The sequence below is a fragment of the Oncorhynchus gorbuscha genome, linkage group LG11 (assembly GCF_021184085.1).
Source record: "Oncorhynchus gorbuscha isolate QuinsamMale2020 ecotype Even-year linkage group LG11, OgorEven_v1.0, whole genome shotgun sequence".
In the NCBI taxonomy this organism is placed as follows: Eukaryota; Metazoa; Chordata; class Actinopteri; order Salmoniformes; family Salmonidae; genus Oncorhynchus; species Oncorhynchus gorbuscha.
The window spans coordinates 72145761-72166725 of record NC_060183.1 but is presented as its reverse complement, the minus strand read 5'-3'; the positions used below and the strand labels follow the sequence as shown (position 1 = coordinate 72166725).

At 44.0% G+C, this 20965-nt stretch overlaps 1 protein-coding gene across 13 annotated transcripts in view; it reads left to right on the top strand.

Annotated features, from left to right (window-relative positions):
- The window catches only part of sh3glb2b (SH3-domain GRB2-like endophilin B2b), a 61568-nt gene extending 40603 nt beyond the window's left edge, over positions 1-20965 (top strand). For 9 of the 13 annotated variants that reach the window (XM_046290367.1, XM_046290365.1, XM_046290361.1 and 6 more), the window contains 5 exons: positions 1854-1943; positions 2411-2511; positions 2635-2649; positions 9864-10119; positions 19357-20965. In XM_046290367.1, the coding sequence (XP_046146323.1) occupies positions 1854-1943; positions 2411-2511; positions 2635-2649; positions 9864-10119; positions 19357-19464 (570 nt within the window). In that variant the 3' untranslated portion in view covers positions 19465-20965. The remainder of the gene's footprint in view (positions 1-1853; positions 1944-2410; positions 2512-2634; positions 2650-9863; positions 10120-19356) is intronic. The other 4 variants (XM_046290369.1, XM_046290363.1, XM_046290368.1 and 1 more) reach the window with 1 other exon arrangement.

Below are 20965 nucleotides of genomic sequence, written 5' to 3'. Positions count from 1 at the left end.
CACTAAGGTCTAGGAGCATGAGGACAGATGCAGACCCTCAGACTGACACTATTAAAAGGTCATTTAACCTTCACAAGTGCAGTCTCGGTGCTATGATGGGGTCTAAAACCAGACTGAAGCGTTTCGTATACATTGTTCGTCTTCAGGAAGGCAGTGAATTGCTGCGCAACAGCCTTTTCTAACCTTTTTGTAGAAGAATGGGAGATTCGATATAGGCTGATAGTTTTTTATATTTTCTGCGTCAAGGTTTGGCTTTTTCAAGAGAGGCTTTATTACATCCACTTTTAGTGAGTTTGGTACACATCCGGTGGATAGAGAGACATTTATTATGTTCAACATAGGAGGGCCAAGCACAGGAAGCAACTCTTAAAGTAGTTTAGTTGGAATAGGGTCCAGTATGCTGCTTGAAGGTTTAGAGGCCAATTATTTTCATCATTGTGTCAAGAGATATAGTACTAAACCACTTGAGTGTCTCTCTTGATCCTAGGTACTAGCAGAGTTGTGCAGACTCAGGACAACTGAGCTTTGGAGGAATACGCAGATTTAAAGAGTTGTCCGTAATTTGCTTTCTAATGATAATGATCTTTTCCTCAAAGAAGTTCATGAATTTATCACTGCTGAAGTGAAAGCCATCCTCTCTTTGGGAATGCTGCTTTTTAGTTAGCTTTACGACAGTATCAAAAATACATTTTGGATTATCATTGCCGTTCCAATTTTCTGGAAGCTTGCTTCAGAGCTCGGGTATTTTCTGTATACCAGGGAGCTAATTTCTTATGACAAATGTTTTTTTGTTTTTAGCAGTGCGACTACATCTAGGGTATTACACAAGGTTAAATTGAGTTGCTCAGTTAGGTGGTTAACTGATTTTTGTCCTCTGACGTCCTTGGGTAGACAGAGGGTGTCTGGAAGGGCATCTTGGAATCTTTGGGTTGTCTGAGAATTTATATCATGACTTTTGATGATCCTTGGTGGGGGTCTGAGCAGATTATTTGTTGTGATTGCAAAATGGTGGTCCGATAGTCTACTACAAGGTCCAATAAGAACTCTGTGAGGAACGCAGCAGCGTAGCCTAGTGATTAGAGTGTTGGACTAGTAGCCAAAAGGTTGCAAGTTCAAATCCCTGAGCTGACAGATCTGTTGTTCTGCCCCTGAACAAGGCACTGTTCCTAGGCTGTCATTGAAAATAAGAATTTGTTCTTAACTGACTTGCCTAGTTAAATAAAGTTAAAATAAACACTGTATATGCCCCAGGAGGCCTGTAAACAGTAGCTATAAAAAGGTGATTGAGTAGGCTGCATACATTTCATGACTCGAAGCTCAAAAGACGAAAATGGCTTTTTGGGGGGGAATTGAAATTCACCTTTGCGGGATGCGCGGGGGATATGGTCACTAGTGTAACTAGGAGGTGAGGCCTCATTTAACACAGTAAATTCATCAGGCTTAAGCCATGTTTTAGTCAGGCCAATCACATCAAGATTATGATCAGTGATTAGTTCATTGACTATAACTGCCTTGGAAGTGAGGGATCTAACATTAAGTAGCCTTATCTTGAGATGTGAGGTATCACAATACCTCCTCTGCACAGATGGGCACTAAACACAATTAGCCCTCCTACCCCAGTTTACCTTGCCTAAATCAGTCTGTCCCATATCTGATTTGAGATGTGCAAGAGATTAGTCTCTTCAACTAATCTTGGTTACCCAGAAGTAAAATTATTGTAAAAAAGATGTCACTTCCAGTTTAATCTGTCCACGAGAGATTACTCAATTACTGATATTTGGAATGTGTCTTTAATGTTTTGTACCCTCAGTGTATGTGGGTGTTCATGTGGTCTCTCCCGTCTTCTCCTATAGGCGGAGCAGGAGCTGCGTGTGGCTCAAACAGAGTTTGACAGACAGGCCGAGGTCACCCGGCTGCTACTGGAGGGCATCAGCAGTACACACGTGAGTCCAGAGACATCACACACACACTAGTCGTGAGTCCAGAGACATCACACACACACTAGTCGTGAGTCCAGAGACATCACACACACACTAGTCGTGAGTCCAGAGACATCACACACACACTAGTCACGGAAAGCCCACACCTAGGGAAACAGCACTAGGTCTGGGGAGGATGCTGGATCAGGGCTAGAGATCAGGGGTAACTACTCCATTAAATCAGTCAAACAAACAAAAAAGCAAGTTCTAACCAGTTTTCACAACCTATGTGTCTAAGATGGCTGAGTGATTAGATCTTTAGAGCCTAAACAGATGGGAGAAGTATTCAGCCAATTTTGCTCCAGCAAATATAAACTGTAACATTGCGGTTTAGTAACAATCATTGTGAAAACCATTGAATGTGTGAAACCAGGCTTTTGGAAGTACAACTTGTTTTTTGTCTTTCACCCTGTCCCCCCTTTCCCTGATAGGTCAACCACCTGCGCTGCCTGCATGAGTTTGTGGAGGCCCAGGCTACATACTATGCCCAGTGTCACCAGTACATGCAGGACCTGCAGAAAGAACTGAGCAGGTGAGCACTTTACTACGGAGGTATAGTTGGTTGAATCATAACCCTTATGAGTGGGTTGAAGTGGCTTTGTTTACATACATGGGAAAATTCTTCAACATTTCCCTTTTTTCTCTCTGCTGGCAGTGCTAACAGTGATACGTAAGTAACTAGTGTTGTTGTTGATGATAGTGTTGTTTGTAGTGTTGCGTTTGTGTTTTAAGAGTGATTTGTGCGTATTTGTAAATACAGTGCCTTCAGAAAGTATTCACACCCCTTGATTTTTTTCCTACACATTTGTTGTGTTACAGCCTGAATTTAAAATAGATTCCTTTTTGAAAAATTAGTATTTTTTATTTATTTTTTATGCGTCACTGGCCTACATACAATACCCCCATAATGTCAACGTGGAATTATATTTTTCAACATTTTTCCAAATTAATTAAAAATGAAAAGTTGAAATGTCTTTAGTCTAAGTATTCAACCCCTTTTGTTATAGCAAGCGTAAATAAGTTCAGTAGTAAAAATGGCACATAATAAATTGCATGGACACACTCTGTGTGCAATAATAGAGTTTAAAATGATTTTGACTTCCTCATCTCTGTACACCACACATACATTTGTCTGGAAGGTCCCCAAGTCAAGCAGTGAATTTCAAACACAGATTTAGCCACAAAGATCAGGGAGGTTTTCCAAAGCCTCGCAATGAAGGGCACCTTTTGGTAGATGGGGGGGAAAATACAAAAATAAACAGACATTGAATATCCCTTTGAGCATGGTGAAGTTATTAATTACACTTTGGCTGGTGTATCAACACATCCAGTCACTACCAAGATTTGTATTGATTTAATTTCATCTTTATTTAACCAGGTAGGCAAGTTGAGAACAAGTTCTCATTTACAATTGCGACCTGGCCAAGATAAAGCAAAGCAGTTCGACACGTACCACGACACAGTTACATATGGAGTGAAATAAACATACAGTCAATAATATGTACAATAATACAAGTCTATATACAATGTGAGCAAATGAGGTGAGAAGGGAGGTAAAGGCAAAAAAAAGACCACGGTGGCAAAGTAAATACAATATAGCAAGTAAAACACTGGAATGGTAGATTTGCAGTGGAAGAATGTGCAAAGTAGAGAAATAATGGGGTGCAAAGGAGCAAAATAAATAAATACAGTAGGGGGAGAGGTAGTTGTTTGGGCTAAATTATAGATGGGCTATGTACAGGTGCAGGAATCTGTGAGCTGCTCTGACAGCTGGTGCTTAAAGCTAGTGAGGGAGATAAGTGTTTCCAGTTTCAGAGATTTTTGTCCGATAGACCAATTCAGATAGCAGCCGATAAGACCGCTAACGATTAGCGGGCCGCAGATGGGCGTTCAGGTAACGTCGCAACAGAGGGGCCAGTTGGATAACACCCTCGGGCAGATAACGTCGGTAGTCCAGTCGTGAAGGCCCGGTGGGGCTCTGCATCGGCACACGGATAGCAGCTAGCTAGCTGCTAGATCCAGGTGTAAATGTTCAGAGCTTGGGATTGAAATCCGGGGATATGGATAGAAAAATAGGTCCGTATGTTCTGGCCTGAGTCGCGTTGTACAAAACTGGCGATAGCTTTTCGAGCTAAAGGATAGCTGATGACCAAAAACCGTGGTTAGCTTAATACTAACGTTAGCCAGTAAACTGGCTAGCTTCTGGCTAGAAAAAGATACAGCCGTCTTTCCTATCTCCGTTGCCGGAGAGGAAGGAAACTACTCAGGAATTTACCCATGAGGACAATGGTGACTTTAAAACAGTTAGTGTTCAATGGCTGTGATAGGAGAACTGAGGATGGCTCAACACCATTGTAGTTACTCCACAATACTAACCTAATTAACAGAGGTAAAAGAAGGAAGCCTATTCAGAATAAAAATATTCCAAAACATGCATCCTGTTTGCAACAAGGCACTAAAGTAATAATGCAAAAAATGTGGCAAATCAATTAACGTTTTGTCCTGAATACAAAGTGTTATGTTTCGGGCAAATCCAATACAACACTTTACTAAGTACCAGTGGCGGTCGGTGCCGTTTAAGATGAGGGAGGACGATCATTTTTTTAATGAGCATGGCCTTATTTCTATTACACCATATTGAATCATGGTCATTCATATTCCATTCACCCAGATCAATGTAACATCTATAGGTTTAGGCTACTACCTGTAAAAATTGGCGCCGGGAAGAAAGGGCAGCAGTTTTATGGGCGCCTAACCAATTGTGCTATTTGGTGTATTTTTTGCGTTATTTGTAACTTATTTTGTACAAAATGTTTCTGCCACCGTATCTTATGGCAAAAAAGAGCTTATGGATATCAGGACAGCGATCACTCACCTCGGATTAGGCAAATATTTTTTCTTCAACAAGCAGGACACACAGGATGTACTTCAAACACCCGACAAGGCCAACATCCCTGTCATTGGCAAGAGTTAGAGACGCAGATACAGAGGACACAGAGCGGGGTGCCTCGTAAGGATCCGCAGATGGCTAGTGGGAAAGCTGCCATTACCGTCATTATTACTTGGACAATAAATTAGACGAGGTACAATCACGAATATCCTACCAACGCGACATCAGAAACTGTAACATCTTATGTTTCATGGAATCGTGACTGAATGATGACATGAATATTCAGCTAGTGGGATATACGCTGCACCGGCAAGATGGAACAGCACACTCCAGTAAGACGAGGGGGGCGGTCTGTGCATATTTGTGAACAACAGCTGGTGCACGAAATCTAAGGAATCCACACACAGAGACTCATACAAAGCTCTCCCTCGCCCTCCATTTGGTCAATCTGACCACAATTATATCCTCCTGATTCCTGCTTACAAGCAAAAGTAAAAGCAGGAAGCACCAGTGACTCAGTCTATAAAAACAAAAGTGGTCAGATGAAGCAGAAGCTAAACTACAGGACTGTTTTGCTAGCACAGACTGGAACATGTTCTGGGATTCTTCCCATGGCATTGAAGAGTACACCACATCAGTCACTGGCTTTATCAATAAGTGCATCGAGGACGTCGTCTCCACAGTGACTGTACATACATACCCCAACCAGAAACCATGGATTACAGGCAACATGCGCACTGAGCTAAAGGGTAGAGCTGCTCCTTTCAAGGTGCGGGACTCTAACCCGGAAGCTAATAAGAAATCCTGCTATGCCCTCTGACAAACCATCAAACAGGCAAAGCGACAATACCGGGCTATGATTGAATCATACTACATCGGCTCTGACACTCGTCGGATGTGGCAGGGCTTGAAAACTATTACAGACTACAAAGGGAAGCACAGCATGAGTTCCCCAGTGACACGAGCCTACCAGAGGAGCTAAATCACTTTTATACTTGTTTCGAGGCAAGTAACACAGGAAACATGCATGAGAGCATCAGCTGTTCTGGATGACTGTGGGATCACACTCTCCGTAGCTGACATGAGTAAGACCTTTAAACTGGTCAACAGTCACAAGGCTGCGGAGCCAGACGGATTACCAGGACGTGTGCTCCTGGCATGTGCTGACCAACTGGCAGGTGTCTTCACTGACATTTTCAACATGTCCCTGATTGAGTCTGTAATACCAACATGTTTCAAGCAGACCACCATAGTCCCTGTGCCCAAGAACACTAAGGTAACCTGCCTAAATCACTACCGACCCATAGCACTCATGTTTGTAGCCATGAAGTGCCACTCCAATTTGCATACCGCCCAAACAGATCCACAGATGATGCAATCTCTATTGCACTCCACACTGCCCTTTCCCACCTGGACAAAAATAACACCTACGTGAGAATGCTATTCATTGACTACAGCTCAGCGTTCAACACCATAGTACCATCAAAGCTCATCACTAAGCTAAGGATCCTGGGACTAAACACCTCCCTTTGCAACTGGATCCTGAACTTCCTGACAGACCGCCCCCAGGTGGTAAGGGTAGGTTGCAACACATCCTCCACGCAGATCGACAACACTGGAGCCACTCAGGGGTGCGTGCTCAGTCCCCTCCTGTACTCCTTCTTCACCCACGACTGCGTGGCCAGGCACGACTCAAACACCTGCAAACTTAATGATGACGAGACAGCATGTAGGGAGATCCGAGACCTGGCTGGGTGGTGCCAGAATAACAACCTATCCCTCAATGTAATCAAGACAAAGGAGATGATTGTGGAATACAGGAAAATGAGGACCGAGCACGCCCTCATTCTCATCTACGGGGCTACAGTGGAGCAGGTTAATGTCCACATCACCAACAAACTAGAATGGTCCAAACACACCAAGACAGTTGTAAATAGTGCACAACAAAGCCTATTTCCCCCTCAGGAAACTAAAATGGGTCCTCAAATCCTCAAATGGTTCTACAGCTGCAACATCGAGAGCATCTGGTTGCATCACCGCCTGGAATGGCAACTGCTCGGCCTCCGACTGCAAGGCACTACAGAGGGTAGTGAGTACGGCCCAGTACATCACTGGGGCTAAGCTGCCTGCCATTCAGGACCTCTACACCAGGCGGTGTCAGAGGAAGGCCCTAGCCATCCCAGTCATAGACTGTTCTCTCTACTACCGCATGGCAAGCGGTACCGGAACTCCAAGTCTAGGACCAAAAGGCTTCTCAACAGCTTTTACCCCCAAGCCATAAGACTCCTGAACAGGTAATTAAGTGTTTACCTGGACTGTAGTGGCTTCCTTTCATCTTTACCATAGCCACTGCCCAAGCCTGAAGCGGGGTTGTTTGGTACGCATACAGTCCACACTCAAGGTTTCCAAACGGCCAAACATTCAATGACATCCAGGGATATGGTGCAACAAAAATGTTTATTCTTCTTATATCTAACAAATAAATGATTCTCCAATCAACTTAAAGCATAGATGACTTTATATGGAAAATACATATTATGACCTGTCTGTATGTCTGTATGGTCAAAAAACTATACCGCTCCCGCATCTAGCAAGGACTCCCTCTCCCGAAGGCCCAACTTCCTGCCTTTATCCTAACACACTTACCACAATACAATGAACAGGCAAGAGGGGGGGGGGGCAAATGGCTGAGTTACACTAACAACAAATTAATATATCTCAATCAGGTAAATATAAATCGTAAAGGTACGTACCTAATATTTCATCATTTACATTAATATTTAATATATTTACACAAATATACATGGAGCTCCATCTGTTCGGTCTTTTATACAAATATGTCCAAATCGGCTCTAACATGGACTATTTGCATTGTCCTGCCCCCCATCCCCTCTTTTACGCTGCTGCTACTCTGTTTATCATATATGCATAGTCACTTTAACCATACTACGTCAATTAGCCTGACTAACCGGATGATCTGCATTGTGTCCCGTCACCCGCCAACCCCTCTTTTACGCTACTGCTACCCTCTGTTTATCATATATGCATAGTCACTTTAACCATACCTACATGTACATACTACCTCAAATAGGCCGACAAACCAGTGCCTGTATATAGCCTTGCTACTTTTATAGCCTCGCTACTGTATATAGCCTCGTTACTGTTATTTTACACTGTCTTTTTACTATTGTTTTTATTTCTTTACTTATCTATTGTTCACCTAATACCTTTTTTTAACTTCAAAATTGAACTGTTGGTTAGGACCTGTAAGTAAGCATTTCACTGTATGGTCTACGTCGTATTCGGCGCACGTGAAAATAAACTTTTGATTTGATATACATGATACAAAAATGTTCCCTAAACCCATCATGAGGTTGCTGAAACCTAGCCTATAAATGAACGTTTACAACGTAGATGCACAAGTCGAGAGACATTTTTGTAATCAAGGTGACAGACATTGACACATTCAATACCGCCTTGCACAATATTGCCTGCATCTAGCTGATCTAGGGTGTAATCATTAGTCCAACAGTTGCAAACGAGAGTTTCTATTGGACACATTCAGTTATGTTTGCTTCCATTTTAGAAAGGTTTTTCAACAGAATCGGGGGAGTGAATACACCCCAGATCACACGCAAACACTGTTCACTTTCATAGCAGCCATATACAAACAGCATGATCCCTTTGATCATTGGATAATTCCTACTCGCATCTACGTGCTCTCACCTTTTCCAGTCACTTGTGGACTTCAGTGCACAACACATAAGCTGTCTGGCCAAACTTTCATATCATAATGGCTAACTGCTACACACAGCCTACATCGTTGCAATATTAGCTAAGGTTAAGTCAACATATCTACTAGAACTAACGTGTTAGTAAACCTGTTACAATCATGCAGTACAGTGTATAGTTAGCAAGCAGTTCAGCATTTACACTGGCGGGCCCCGGTGGCAATAAATTAATAAAACCAAAAGGTTACCTTGACTTGGAAGAGTTCCAATGTTGAATAATCATAGCCAGCTAGGCAACATAACCTTCATTACAAATCAGTGCGTTTTAATCAATTATTTGGTGACGTGAATATATTTAGCATAGTTTTATCTAAAATGCATAATTTCTTTTAATGTTTCACTATTTAAAATTGTATGAAATTCACTGAGGAGGAGCCTCCACTCCTGAGTACCACTCTCCTTATTTTCAAGCATAGTGGTGGCTGCATCATGTTATGGGTATGCTTGTAATCGTTAAGGACTTGGGAGTTTCTCAGGTTAAAAAATTAATTGAATGGAGCTAAGCACAGGCAAAATCCTAGAGGAAAACCTGGATCAGTCTGCTTTCCACCAGACACTGGGAGATGAATTGACCTTTCAGTAGGCCAATAATCTAAAACACAAGGACAAATCTACACTGGAGTTTCTTACTAAGAAGATAGTGAATGTTCCCGAGTAGCTGAGTTACAATTTTGACTTAAAACTACTTGAAAATCTATAGCAATACCTGAAAATGGTTGTCTAGCAGCAACCTACAACCAATTTGACAAAGGTTGAATAATTTGTTTAAGAATAATGGCAAATGTTGCACAATCCAGGTTTGGAAATCTCTTAGAGATTTACCCAGAAAGACTCACAGCTGTAATCGCTGCCAAAGGTGCTTCTACAAAGTATTTACACAGGGGGGTGAATACTTACGTAAATTAGATATTTCTGTATTTCATTTTCAAAAAATTTGCAAAGATTTCAACAACAAAAAATGTTACTTTGCAATTATGGGGTATTGTGTATAGATGGGTAAAACAAAAAATCCTTAATCCAATTTCAATTCAGGCTGTAAAACAACAAATTGTGGAATAAGTGAAGGGGTATGAATACTTTCTGGAGGTATTGTACATTCTAAATATGTACTTGCTTGGGAAATATTATTCCTTTATCACCTTAGCACCATAATTTATCACTTATGACCCCCTCTTCTTCCCCTCTCCCGTAACCTGACCCCAGGTACCCAAACTCTTTTGCCTCGAACGCCAACCCCTCCACCTCTGCCACATGCCCCTCCCCCGTCTCCTCTGCCACCCTGCCAGGGGTCTCACCCCCATGCCTGGCCTCCACCTCCACTCCTGGCATCGCTCGGGATCCTTCTGGCCCGCTGAAAATCCTGGATGTGCAGCAGCCTTCCACAGGCCACCGCAAGGCCAAGGTCCTGTATGACTACGACGCCCACGACACTAGTGAGCTCTCCTTACTGGCCGACGAGGTAGGAGCAGCCATGGTTCACATCTGCTATGGGGAACCATTTAGAACATGCTGTATTATGTAAAAAATGTCAATTCCGTGCCACAAAATACAAACATTGCAATCTTTTGTCTACAAAATGCCAATTGGTAATGGCATGTTACAAACTGCATCCCATAATCTGGGACATTTAACAAGTTAGCCTCTGTCTCTCTTTTAGGGCTGACCCATTTAGTTGGCTGGGCGATTGTTTGTTCGATAGGCTGTTGGTCGAACGACATTTCTTTAATCGAGCAGTAGCAAAAAAACTAAAGTTTTTGAATCGCGCCTGTCTGTGTGGACTAATACATTGTGGAGGTCTTGGGGATGGCACAGTCCATCACTCAAAGATGTGCAACTGAAATTGTATATGGTTATAAACTCTTCATGGACTGCACCAGATTGGCCAGTTCTTGCCTGATTGGCCAGTTCTACCAAGGCACCTTCAAGTTCCCGGACATTTCTGGGGGGAATGGCCCTAGCCCTCACCCTCCGGTCCAGCAGGTCCCAGACGTGCTCAATGGGATTGCGATCCGGGCTCCTCGCTGGCCACGGCAGAACACTGACATTCCTGTCTTGCAGGAAATCACACACAGAACGAGCAGTATGGCTGGTGGCATTGTCATGCTGGAGGGTCATGTCAGGATGAGCCTGCAGGAAGGGTACCACATGAGGGAGGAGGATGTCTTCCCTGTAACGTACAGCGTTGAGATTGCCTGCAATGACAACAAGTTCAGTCCGATGATGCTGTGACACACCGCCCAGACCATGGCGGACCCTCCACCTCCAAATCGATCCCACTCCAGAGTACAGGCCTCGGTCTAATGCTCATTCCTTCGACGATAAACGTGAATCCGACCATCACGCCTGGTGAGACAAAGCCGCAACTCGTCAGTGAAGAGCACTTTTTACCAGTCCTGTCTGGTCCAGTGACGGTGGGTTTGTGCCCATAGGCAACGCTGTTCAAATCAAATTGATTTATATAGCCATTTGTACATCAGCTGATATCTCAAAGTGCTGTACAGAAACCCAGCCTAAAACCCCAAACAGCAAGCAATGCAGGTGTAGAAGCAGGATGGCTAGGAAAAACTCCCTAGAAAGGCCAAAACCTAGGAAGAAACCAGGCTATGTGGGGTGGCCAGTCCTCTTCTGGCTGTGCCGGGTGGAGATTATTACAGAACATGGCCAAGATGTTCATAAATGACCGGCCAGGTGGACTGGGGGCAGCAAGGAGTCATCATGTTACTTAGAGAGGTCGAGAGAGAGAGGTCGAGAGAGAGAGGTCGAGAGAGAGAGGTCGAGAGAGAGAGGTCGAGAGAGAGAGGTCGAGAGAGAGGTCGAGAGAGGTCGAGAGAGAGAGAGAGAGAGGTCGAGAGAGAGAGAGAGAGAGGTCGAGAGAGAGAGGTCGAGAGAGAGAGGTCGAGAGAGAGAGGTCGAGAGAGAGAGGTCGAGAGAGAGAGGTCGAGAGAGAGAGGTCGAGAGAGAGAGGTCGAGAGAGAGAGGTCGAGAGAGAGAGGTCGAGAGAGAGAGAGGTCGAGAGAGAGAGAGAGGTCGAGAGAGAGAGGTCGAGAGAGAGAGGTCGAGAGAGAGAGGTCGAGGTCGAGAGAGAGAGGTCGAGAGAGAGAGAGAGGTCGAGAGAGAGAGGTCGAGAGAGAGAGGTCGAGAGAGAGAGGTCGAGAGAGAGAGGTCGAGAGAGAGAGAGGTCGAGAGAGAGAGGTCGAGAGAGAGAGGAGAGAGAGAGAGGTCGAGAGAGAGAGAGAGAGGTCGAGAGAGAGAGAGAGGAGAGAGAGGTCGAGAGAGAGAGAGAGAGAGAGGTCGAGAGAGAGAGAGAGGAGAGGTCGAGAGAGAGAGAGAGAGAGGTCGAGAGAGAGGTCGAGAGAGAGAGAGAGAGAGAGAGAGAGAGAGAGAGGTCGAGAGAGAGGAGAGAGAGAGGTCGAGAGAGAGAGAGAGAGAGAGAGAGGTCGAGAGAGAGAGAGAGAGAGAGAGGTCGAGAGAGAGAGAGGTCGAGAGAGAGAGAGAGAGAGAGAGAGGTCGAGAGAGAGAGAGAGAGAGAGAGAGGTCGAGAGAGAGGTCGAGAGAGAGAGAGGTCGAGAGAGAGAGAGAGAGAGAGAGGTCGAGAGAGAGAGAGAGAGAGAGGTCGAGAGAGAGAGAGAGAGAGGTCGAGAGAGAGAGAGAGGTCGAGAGAGAGAGGTCGAGAGAGAGAGAGGTCGAGAGAGAGAGAGAGGTCGAGAGAGAGAGAGGTCGAGGAGAGAGAGAGAGAGAGAGAGAGAGAGGTCGAGAGAGAGCGAGAGAGAGAGAGAGGTCGAGAGAGAGAGGTCGAGGTCGAGAGAGAGAGAGAGAGGTCGAGAGAGAGGTCGAGAGAGAGGTCGAGAGAGAGAGAGAGAGGTCGAGAGAGAGAGAGAGAGGTCGAGAGAGAGAGAGGTCGAGAGAGAGAGGTCGAGAGGGAGAGAGGTCGAGAGAGGTCGAGAGAGGTAGAGAGAGGTAGAGAGAGGGAGATCGAGGTAGGTCGAGAGAGGGAGATCGAGGGAGAGAGCGAGGTCGAGAGAGAGGGAGATCGAGGTCGAGAGAGAGAGTCGAGAGATCGAGGTAGAGAGGGAGATCGAGGTAGAGAGAGGGAGATCGAGGTAGAGAGAGGGAGATCGAGGTAGAGAGAGGGAGATCGAGGTAGAGAGAGGGAGATCGAGGTAGAGAGAGGGAGATCGAGGTAGAGAGAGGGAGATCGAGGTAGAGAGAGGGAGATCGAGAGAGAGAGAAGTCACGCCGGATACTGGATAGGACAGGAGAAGTACTCCAGATATAACAAACTGACCCTAGCCCCCTGACACATAAACTACTGCATCATAAATGCTGGAGGCTGAGACCGGAGTGGTCAGGAGACACTGTGGCCCCATCCATTGACACCCCCGGACAGGGCCAAACAGGAAGGATATAACCCCACCCACTTTGCCAAAGCACAGCCCAGACAGGAAGATCACATCAGTGACTCAACCCACTCAAGTGACGCCCCCCTCCTTGGGACGGTATGAAAGAGCCCTAGTAAGCCAGTGACTCAGCCCCTGTAATAGGGTTAGAGGCAGAGAATCCCAGTGGAAAGAAGGGAACCGGCCAGGCAGAGACAGCAAGGGCGGTTCGTTGCTCCAGAGCCTTTCCGTTCACCTTCACACTCCTGGGCCAGACTACACTCAATCATGTGACCCACTGAAGAGATGAGTCTTCAGTAAAGACTTAAATGTTGAGACCAAGTCTGCGTCTTTCACATGGGTAGGCAGACCGTTCCATAAAAATGGAGCTCTATAGGAGAAAGCCCTGCCTCCAGCTGTTTGCTTAGAAATTCTAGGGACAATTAGGAGGCCGTAACGTACGTGTACAGCAGGACCAAATCAGAGAGATAGGTAGGAGCAAGCCCATGTAATGCTTTGTAGGATAGCAGTAAAACCTTGAAATCAGCCCTTGCCTTGACAGGAAGCCAGTGTCGGGAGGCTAGCACTGGAGTAATATGATATATTTTTTTGGTTCTAGTCAGGATTCTAGCAGTTGTTGTCATTGATGTCTGGTGAGGACCTGCCTTACAACAAGGCCTACAAGCCCTCAGTCCAGTCTCTCTCAGCCTATTGTGAACAGACTGAGCACTGATGGAGTGATTGTGCATTCCTGGTGTAACTCAGGCAGTTGTTGTTACCATCCTGTACCTGTCCTGCAGGTGTGATGTTCGGATTTACCGATCCTGTGCAGGTGTTGTTACACGTAGTTTGCCACTGCGAGGACGATCATTAGAAAGGCCTCTTTAGTGTCCTAAGTTTTCATAACTGTGACCTTATTTGCCTCTGTCTGTAAGCTGTTAGTGTCTTAACGACCATTCCACAGCTGCATGTTCCTTAATTGTTTATGGTTCATTGAACAAGCATGGGAAACAGTGTTCACAGATCTTCATTGTAAAGGGTTTAAACCCTTTACAATTAAGATCTGTGAAGTTATTTGGATTTTTACGAATTATCTTTGAAAGACAGGGTTCTGAAAAAGGAATGTTTCTTTTTTTGCTGAGTTTATTACAATATAAAAATGATTTTATTTTATAACAAATGTGCTTTCTCGCGTGTTGGATAGTGGTTGCTGTCCGCGGATCTGAAATACATCAGTGCGCTGTTGAATTGGCACCTTTTCCTAGACTACGTTGCTATGTGCATAATAGTAAAGTTAAGAACAATGCAGTGGAGGCAGCAGCAGAATGAGGAGACGAGAAAACTGCCATTGCTTTATTGTCTAAGAAAGGTGAGGAGAAAGGATACTCCAATTTTAATTAGGTCTATAATCGATAGCTTAACGGTTAAATGTTCCTGGCTTTATAAATCATTCATATACAGTACTGTGCAAAAGTTTTAGGCAGGTGTCAAAAAATGCTGTAAAGTAGGAATGCTTTCAAAAATAGACATGTTAATTGATAATATTTAAAAATTAACTAAATGCAAAGTGAGTTCTTAATGACTTTCGCTGTATTTTTGGGGTCGTTGTCATGCTGCAGAATAAATTTGAGGCCACTCAGATGCCTCCCTGATGGCATTGCATGATGAATAAGTATCTGCCTGTACTTCTCAACATTGAGGAGACCATTAATTCTGACTAAATCCCTAACTCCATTTGCAGAAATTCAGCCCCAAACTTTCAAGGAACCTCCACCATTCACTGTTGAACCTCCACCATTCACTGTTGAACCTCCACCATGCTTCACTGTTGAACCTCTACCATGCTTCACTGTTGAACCTCCACTATGCTTCACTGTTGAACCTCCACCATGCTTCACTGTTGAACCTCCACCATGCTTCACTGTTGAACCTCCACCATGCTTCACTGTTGAACCTCCACCATGCTTCACTGTTGAACCTCCACCATGCTTCACTGTTGAACCTCCACCATGCTTCACTGTTGAACCTCCACTATGCTTCACTGTTGAACCTCCACCATGCTTCACTGTTGCCCGCAGACACTCATTTGTGTACCGCTCTCCAGCCCTTCGGCGAACAAACTGCCTTCTGCTACAGCCAAATAATTCAGTTTTGACTCATTAGTCCAGAGCACCTGCTTCCATTTTTCTGCACCCCATTTCCTGTGTTTTTGTGCATAGTTGAGTTGCTTGGCCTCGTTGACATATAGGAGGTATGGCTTTTTGGCCGTGAGTCTTCCATTAAGGCCACTACTGACCAGACTTCTCCGGACAGTAGATGGATATACCAGGGTCCCACTGTTTTCTGCCAATTCTGAGCTGATGGCACTGCTGGACATCTTCCGATTGAAAAGGCAAGTGAGCATGATGTGTCTTTCATCTGCTGCAGTAAGTTTCCTTGGCCGACCACTGTGTCTACGGTCACAAATGTTAACTGTTTCTTTGGGATTCTTCAAAAGAGCTTGGAGTGCACATCAGGAAATCCCTGTCTGCCTTGAAATGTCTGCCTGGGAGAGACCTTGCTGATACAGTATAATGACCTTGTGTCTTGTTGCCGTACTTGCCAGTCTTGCCATGGTGTATGACTTTTGACAGTTCACTGTCTTCATCAACCTCACCTTGCTTGCTGAGTCTGGCTGTTCCTCATCTAGTATTTCATCACATACATTCATATTTCATATATTTACACACACATACATGGAGCTCTGCATGTTCTGTCTTTTATACAAATGTTTAAATCGGCTCTAACATACCAGCCCCTAATTGTAAACTTCAGTGAAATGCATAACAATTACTTAATATTCAACAATACAGCCAATACACAAGACATACTATACCAGAGCAGTATTACGGTTCATAGCTATAAACAAATATACAAGGTCCCATATAGGACATGTGATCTCAGTCCCAGATTTGAAGTGTTCAAGTGTTGTGTCAATGCAAGAGTTTGACGTCTCAAAATGTTAGAGTGCGACATCTGACAATCTGAGGTGCACGTGATTCAAAGGTGGAGCTCTGTGTTTCACTCAGCTTCCTCCAGCTCTGTGTGTGTGTTTCACTCAGCTTCCTCCAGCTCTGTGTGTGTGTTTCACTCAACTTCCTCCAGCTCTGTGTGTGTGTTTCACTCAGCTTCCTCCAGCTCTGTGTGTGTGTTTCACTCAGCTTCCTCCAGGAGCAGATAGTTTATTGATAGGTCTCTGTAAGATGTTGGTCTTGGTCTTATCCATGACGTTCCGGACAAGACCTTTGGCCCCTGGCAAAACTTCCACCACACGCCCCATCAGCCAAGAGTTCCTTGGGACCATGTCATCCACAATAAGAACAAGTTTCTCTTAGTTTTGTTCCACTTGTTCCGCTCCTGCATAAGTGGAAGATTCTCCCTTATCCATCTCTTCCAGAAGAGGTCAGTGATATATTGTACTTGTTTCCATCTCCTCAGTAAGTATACGTCTCCTTTCTGGAATAGTCCTTGTGGCAGGACTGGCTTTGCATTCAGATGAAGCAGATGGTTCGGAGTCAGGAGTTCTAGATCATTAGGGTAATTTGTTACAGTTGTGATTGGTCTGTCGTTCATGATCACATTTTCTGTAGGATTGAGGTCAGGGCTTTGTGATGGCCACTCCAATACCTTGACTTTTTTGTCCTTAAGCCATTTTGCCACAACTTCGGAAGTATGCTTGGGGTCATTGTCCGTTTGGAAGACCCATTTGCGACCAAGCTTTTACTTCCTGACTGATGTCTTGAGATGTTGCTTCAATATATCCACGTAATTTTCCTCCCTCATGAAGCCATCTATTTTGTGAAGTGCACCAGTCCCTCCTGCAGCAAAGCACCCCCACAACATGATGCTGCCAACCCTGTGCTTCACAGTTGGGATGGTGTTCTTCGGCTTGCAAGCCTCCCCTTTTTTCTCCAAACATAACAATGGTAATTATGTCCAAACAGTTCTATTTTTGTTTCATCAGACCAGAGGACATTTCTCCAAAAAGTACGATCTTTGTCCCCATGTGCAGTTGCAAACCGTAGTCTAGCTTTTTTATAGCGGTTTTGGAGCAGTGGCTTCTTCCTTGCTGAGTGGCCTTTCAGGTTATGTCGATATAGGACTCATTTTACTGTGGATATAGATACTTTTGTACCTGTTTCCTCCCACATCTTCACAAGGTCCTTTGCTGTTTTTCTGGGATTGATTTGCACTTTTCGCACCAAAGTACGTTCATCTCTAGGAGACCGAATGCGTCTCCTTGAGTGCTATGACGGCTGCGTGGTCCCATGGTGTTTATACTAGTGTACAATTATTTGTACAGATGAGCGTGGTACCTTCAGGCGTTTGGAAATTTCTCTCAAGGTTGTTCGAGAACTGTGGAGGTCTAAAAAAAAAATTCTGTCTTGGCTGATTTCTTTTGATTTTCCCATGATGTCAAGCAAAGATGCACTGAGTTTGAAGGTAGGCCTTGAAATACATCCACAGGTACACCTCCAATTGACTCAGGCTAATTGACATCATTTATCAGAAGCTTCTAAATCCATGATATCATTTTCTGGAATTTTCCAAGCTGTTTATTAAAGGCACAGTCAACTTAGTGTATGTAAACTTCTGACCCACTGGAATTGTGATACAGTGAATTGTAAGTGAAATAATTTGTCTGTAAACAATTGTTGGAAAAATTACTTGTCATGCACAAAGTAGATGTCCTAACCGACTTGCCAAAACTGTAGTTTGTTATAAAGACATTTTTGGAGTGTATGTACCTTAGTGTATGTAAACTTCCGACTTCAACTGTACATTGGACATGGTTACAGTGCATCTGTATCGTTCAGTGCACTCAGACTGTTGTTAAACCCTAGGATATGGCAAAGTGGGGTGTGTAGAAATATTGCCACTAGTTATAGCTCACTGTTGAAGCTCACTGTTGAAGCTCACTGTTGAAGCTCACTGTTGAAGCTCACTGTTGAAGCTCACTGTTGAAGCTCACTGTTGAAGCTCACTGTTGAAGCTCACTGTAAACAAACACAATGCCAAGAGTGCAAAGCTGTCATCAAGGCAAAGGGTGGCTACTTTGAAGAATCTCTTTATAAAATATATTTTGATTTCTATTTTTTTAGTTACTACATGATTCCATATGTGTTATTTCATAGTTTTGATCTACTCACTATTATTCTACAATGTAGAAAATAGTATAAATAAAGAAAAACCCAGGAATGAGTGTGTCCACCCTTTTGACTGGTACTCTATACCCATTGATTCTTGAAGAATTTCACTTATCGATGCCTAATGAGCCTGCTCATCAGAACATAAAATATAAGCTTGTTTTACTATTTTGTAAACAAACACTATAGCCTTAAATCCTAGTTAAAACTATAAGTGTTATATCATGGATGGTCTGTCCTTGAGTCCTTGGGAGTGGTTACATTTCTCCAGCCCCATCCCTCAGCTGTTTACCAAATCTGTGGTGGGGTGTTCACTTTGTTATTGTTCCAACTGCTGATTGCCCTTTTAATGGAAATTGAATTGTTTCAGAAAACAAATGAATGTGATTTAAATTCTATAAGAACATATGAAAACCCTGAACTCGTTACAGCCCTGTCGATCTCTGTAGCATATGAGATCTAAGGAGTTGTGTGTTGGTGAGTGATTTGTTGTAAGTGTGTGCACATGAGGCCTTGCCCAGGCCTGAGGGTTATGCTACAAAGCAGGTTCACGCAGTGGTCTAAGGCACTGCATCGCAGTGCTAGCTGTGCCACCAAAGATTCTGGATTCGAGCCCAGGCTCTGTCGCAGCCTGCTGCGACCAGGAGGCCCATGGGGTGATGTACAATTGGCCCAGCGTTGTTAGGGAGGGTTTGGCCGGTAGGGATATCCTTGTCTCATCGCGCACTATTGACTCCTGTGGCGGGCCGGGTGCAGTGCACGCTGACCAGGTCGCCAGGTGTACGGTGTTTCCTCTGACACATTGGTGTGGCTGGCTTCCGGTTTGTGTTTCGGAGGACGCATGGCTCTCGACCTTTGCCTCTCCCGAGTCCGTATTGGAGTTGCAGCGATGAGACAAGACTGTAACTACTACCAATTGGGGAGAAAAAGGGGTAAAAAAATATCTATATATCTATATATAAAGGTCTAAACGGGTGTTTTTGGTTTGTGAGTGAATTAGACCATGCCATTTTCAAGCTTATCAAGCTAAGTAATAAAAAAATTATTTCAGAATATTTAGGCAAGTTAGCTGGCTAACTACTTGATTCTACTTTGTAGTATTACCCATCTGATGTGATGCCCGCTCTGTTTCAGCTCATCACTGTCTACACAGTGCCAGGCATGGACCCAGACTGGCTCGTGGGAGAGCGGGGCAACCAGAAGGGCAAGGTGCCCGTCACCTACCTGGAGTTGCTGAGCTAGATGGACCCACGTAGGGACACACACACGTACACACACGTCCTCAAACGCACGCTCGCACACACACACGCACACATGCCTCTACTCTATGGTCTCATGTCACAGGAGGTTGGTGGCACCTTAACTGAGGAGGACGGGCTTGTGGTAATGGCTGGAGTGGAATAAGTAGAATGGTATCAAACATGGAAAGATGCCATTCCATTTACTCCATTCCAACCATTTTTATGAGCCGTCTTCCCCTCAGCAGCCTCTGCTGTCTCATGGTGCGCAGCACACTTACTTTGGTCTCTGGCCAATTCAAACGCATATGCAAAAGGATTCTAAAGCTAAATGAGTGGATATATAGCACATCAGAAGGGGAACAGTCGTAAAAATAGTGAATAGTCTATATTCTAGCTCTATAGTTGCTCTTTTCCCACTAGCTATTTGGAATCCATTCACCTTGCACGCTCTCTTTCTTTCTCATTGAGAAATGACAGGAGCCGCTCGAATAAGGAGGCATATCTGGGTATATAGTGTATATAATAGACCGGGTTTGAACTCTCAATATATATAGTAAAGGTCCTTCTTGTTTTATTTAGTTTTTCAACCAAGCTAATTTAGTCATAGTTAGTCACCATTACTTGGACATTTCAAAGCCATGGGGGGAAAAAAGTAAAACCGCCTGTAAAATCCCCCAGCTGTAGGCCTGTAATGCAAACATCATCCAGAGTGATGCAAGTAATTATCTCTCCAAGGTGTTATTAGCCATTGGCTATCACAACATAAAAAATGAATCTTGAAAGAAAGAGACTGCTGTACAGTATGCTAACAGAAGGTGACTCATATTGGCTGAGTCATAAACAGGTGATGAAAGACGAGAGGAATAGTTGAATTTCAGTTCTTATGTTTTCTGACTGGTTGCATTCTGTTTATGTACGTACTGTATTTACGTGGCTTTTATTTCTTAGGTATCACTGTTTTACTTTTTTACGAGTGTTCCCCCATCTTGCCCTATTTGTGAGGAAAAGGACAAAACCATGGGAACTTTATTAAACTAACAAAGGTTTATGCAAATCAAAGTATTGAGTTGCTCTCAGTGGGTTGATCCGTTGTTGATGTTTGCGTGTCATTGTTGTTTTTGTTTATCCACTCTGGTTGCTGATGTTTGTCGAGTTTCAGGTGTGTTTTACTAGCTATCAGGTCTTAATGTTTGTCTTTTTGAATTTGTAGATGTTTTGAAATGGGTGTAGTTGTATGTAATAAGTTCAGACCTGTGGTTTCCTTTCCTCCCTGATCTCCCTTTACCCCTGTGTGGGTCGCCATCTCTCCCTGAACCCCTCAACATTTCCTCCTGTCAGTGTTACCAATATGCTGTTGTATGATTATTGTATGAATGGAACTTGAAGAAAATTAACAGCTTGTTTAAACTGATAAAAAATAAGCACTGGATAATCTGACACATTAAAACGAAACAACTTTTCATTTATAACATTGTACAACTGAATAAAATGTTACATTTCAA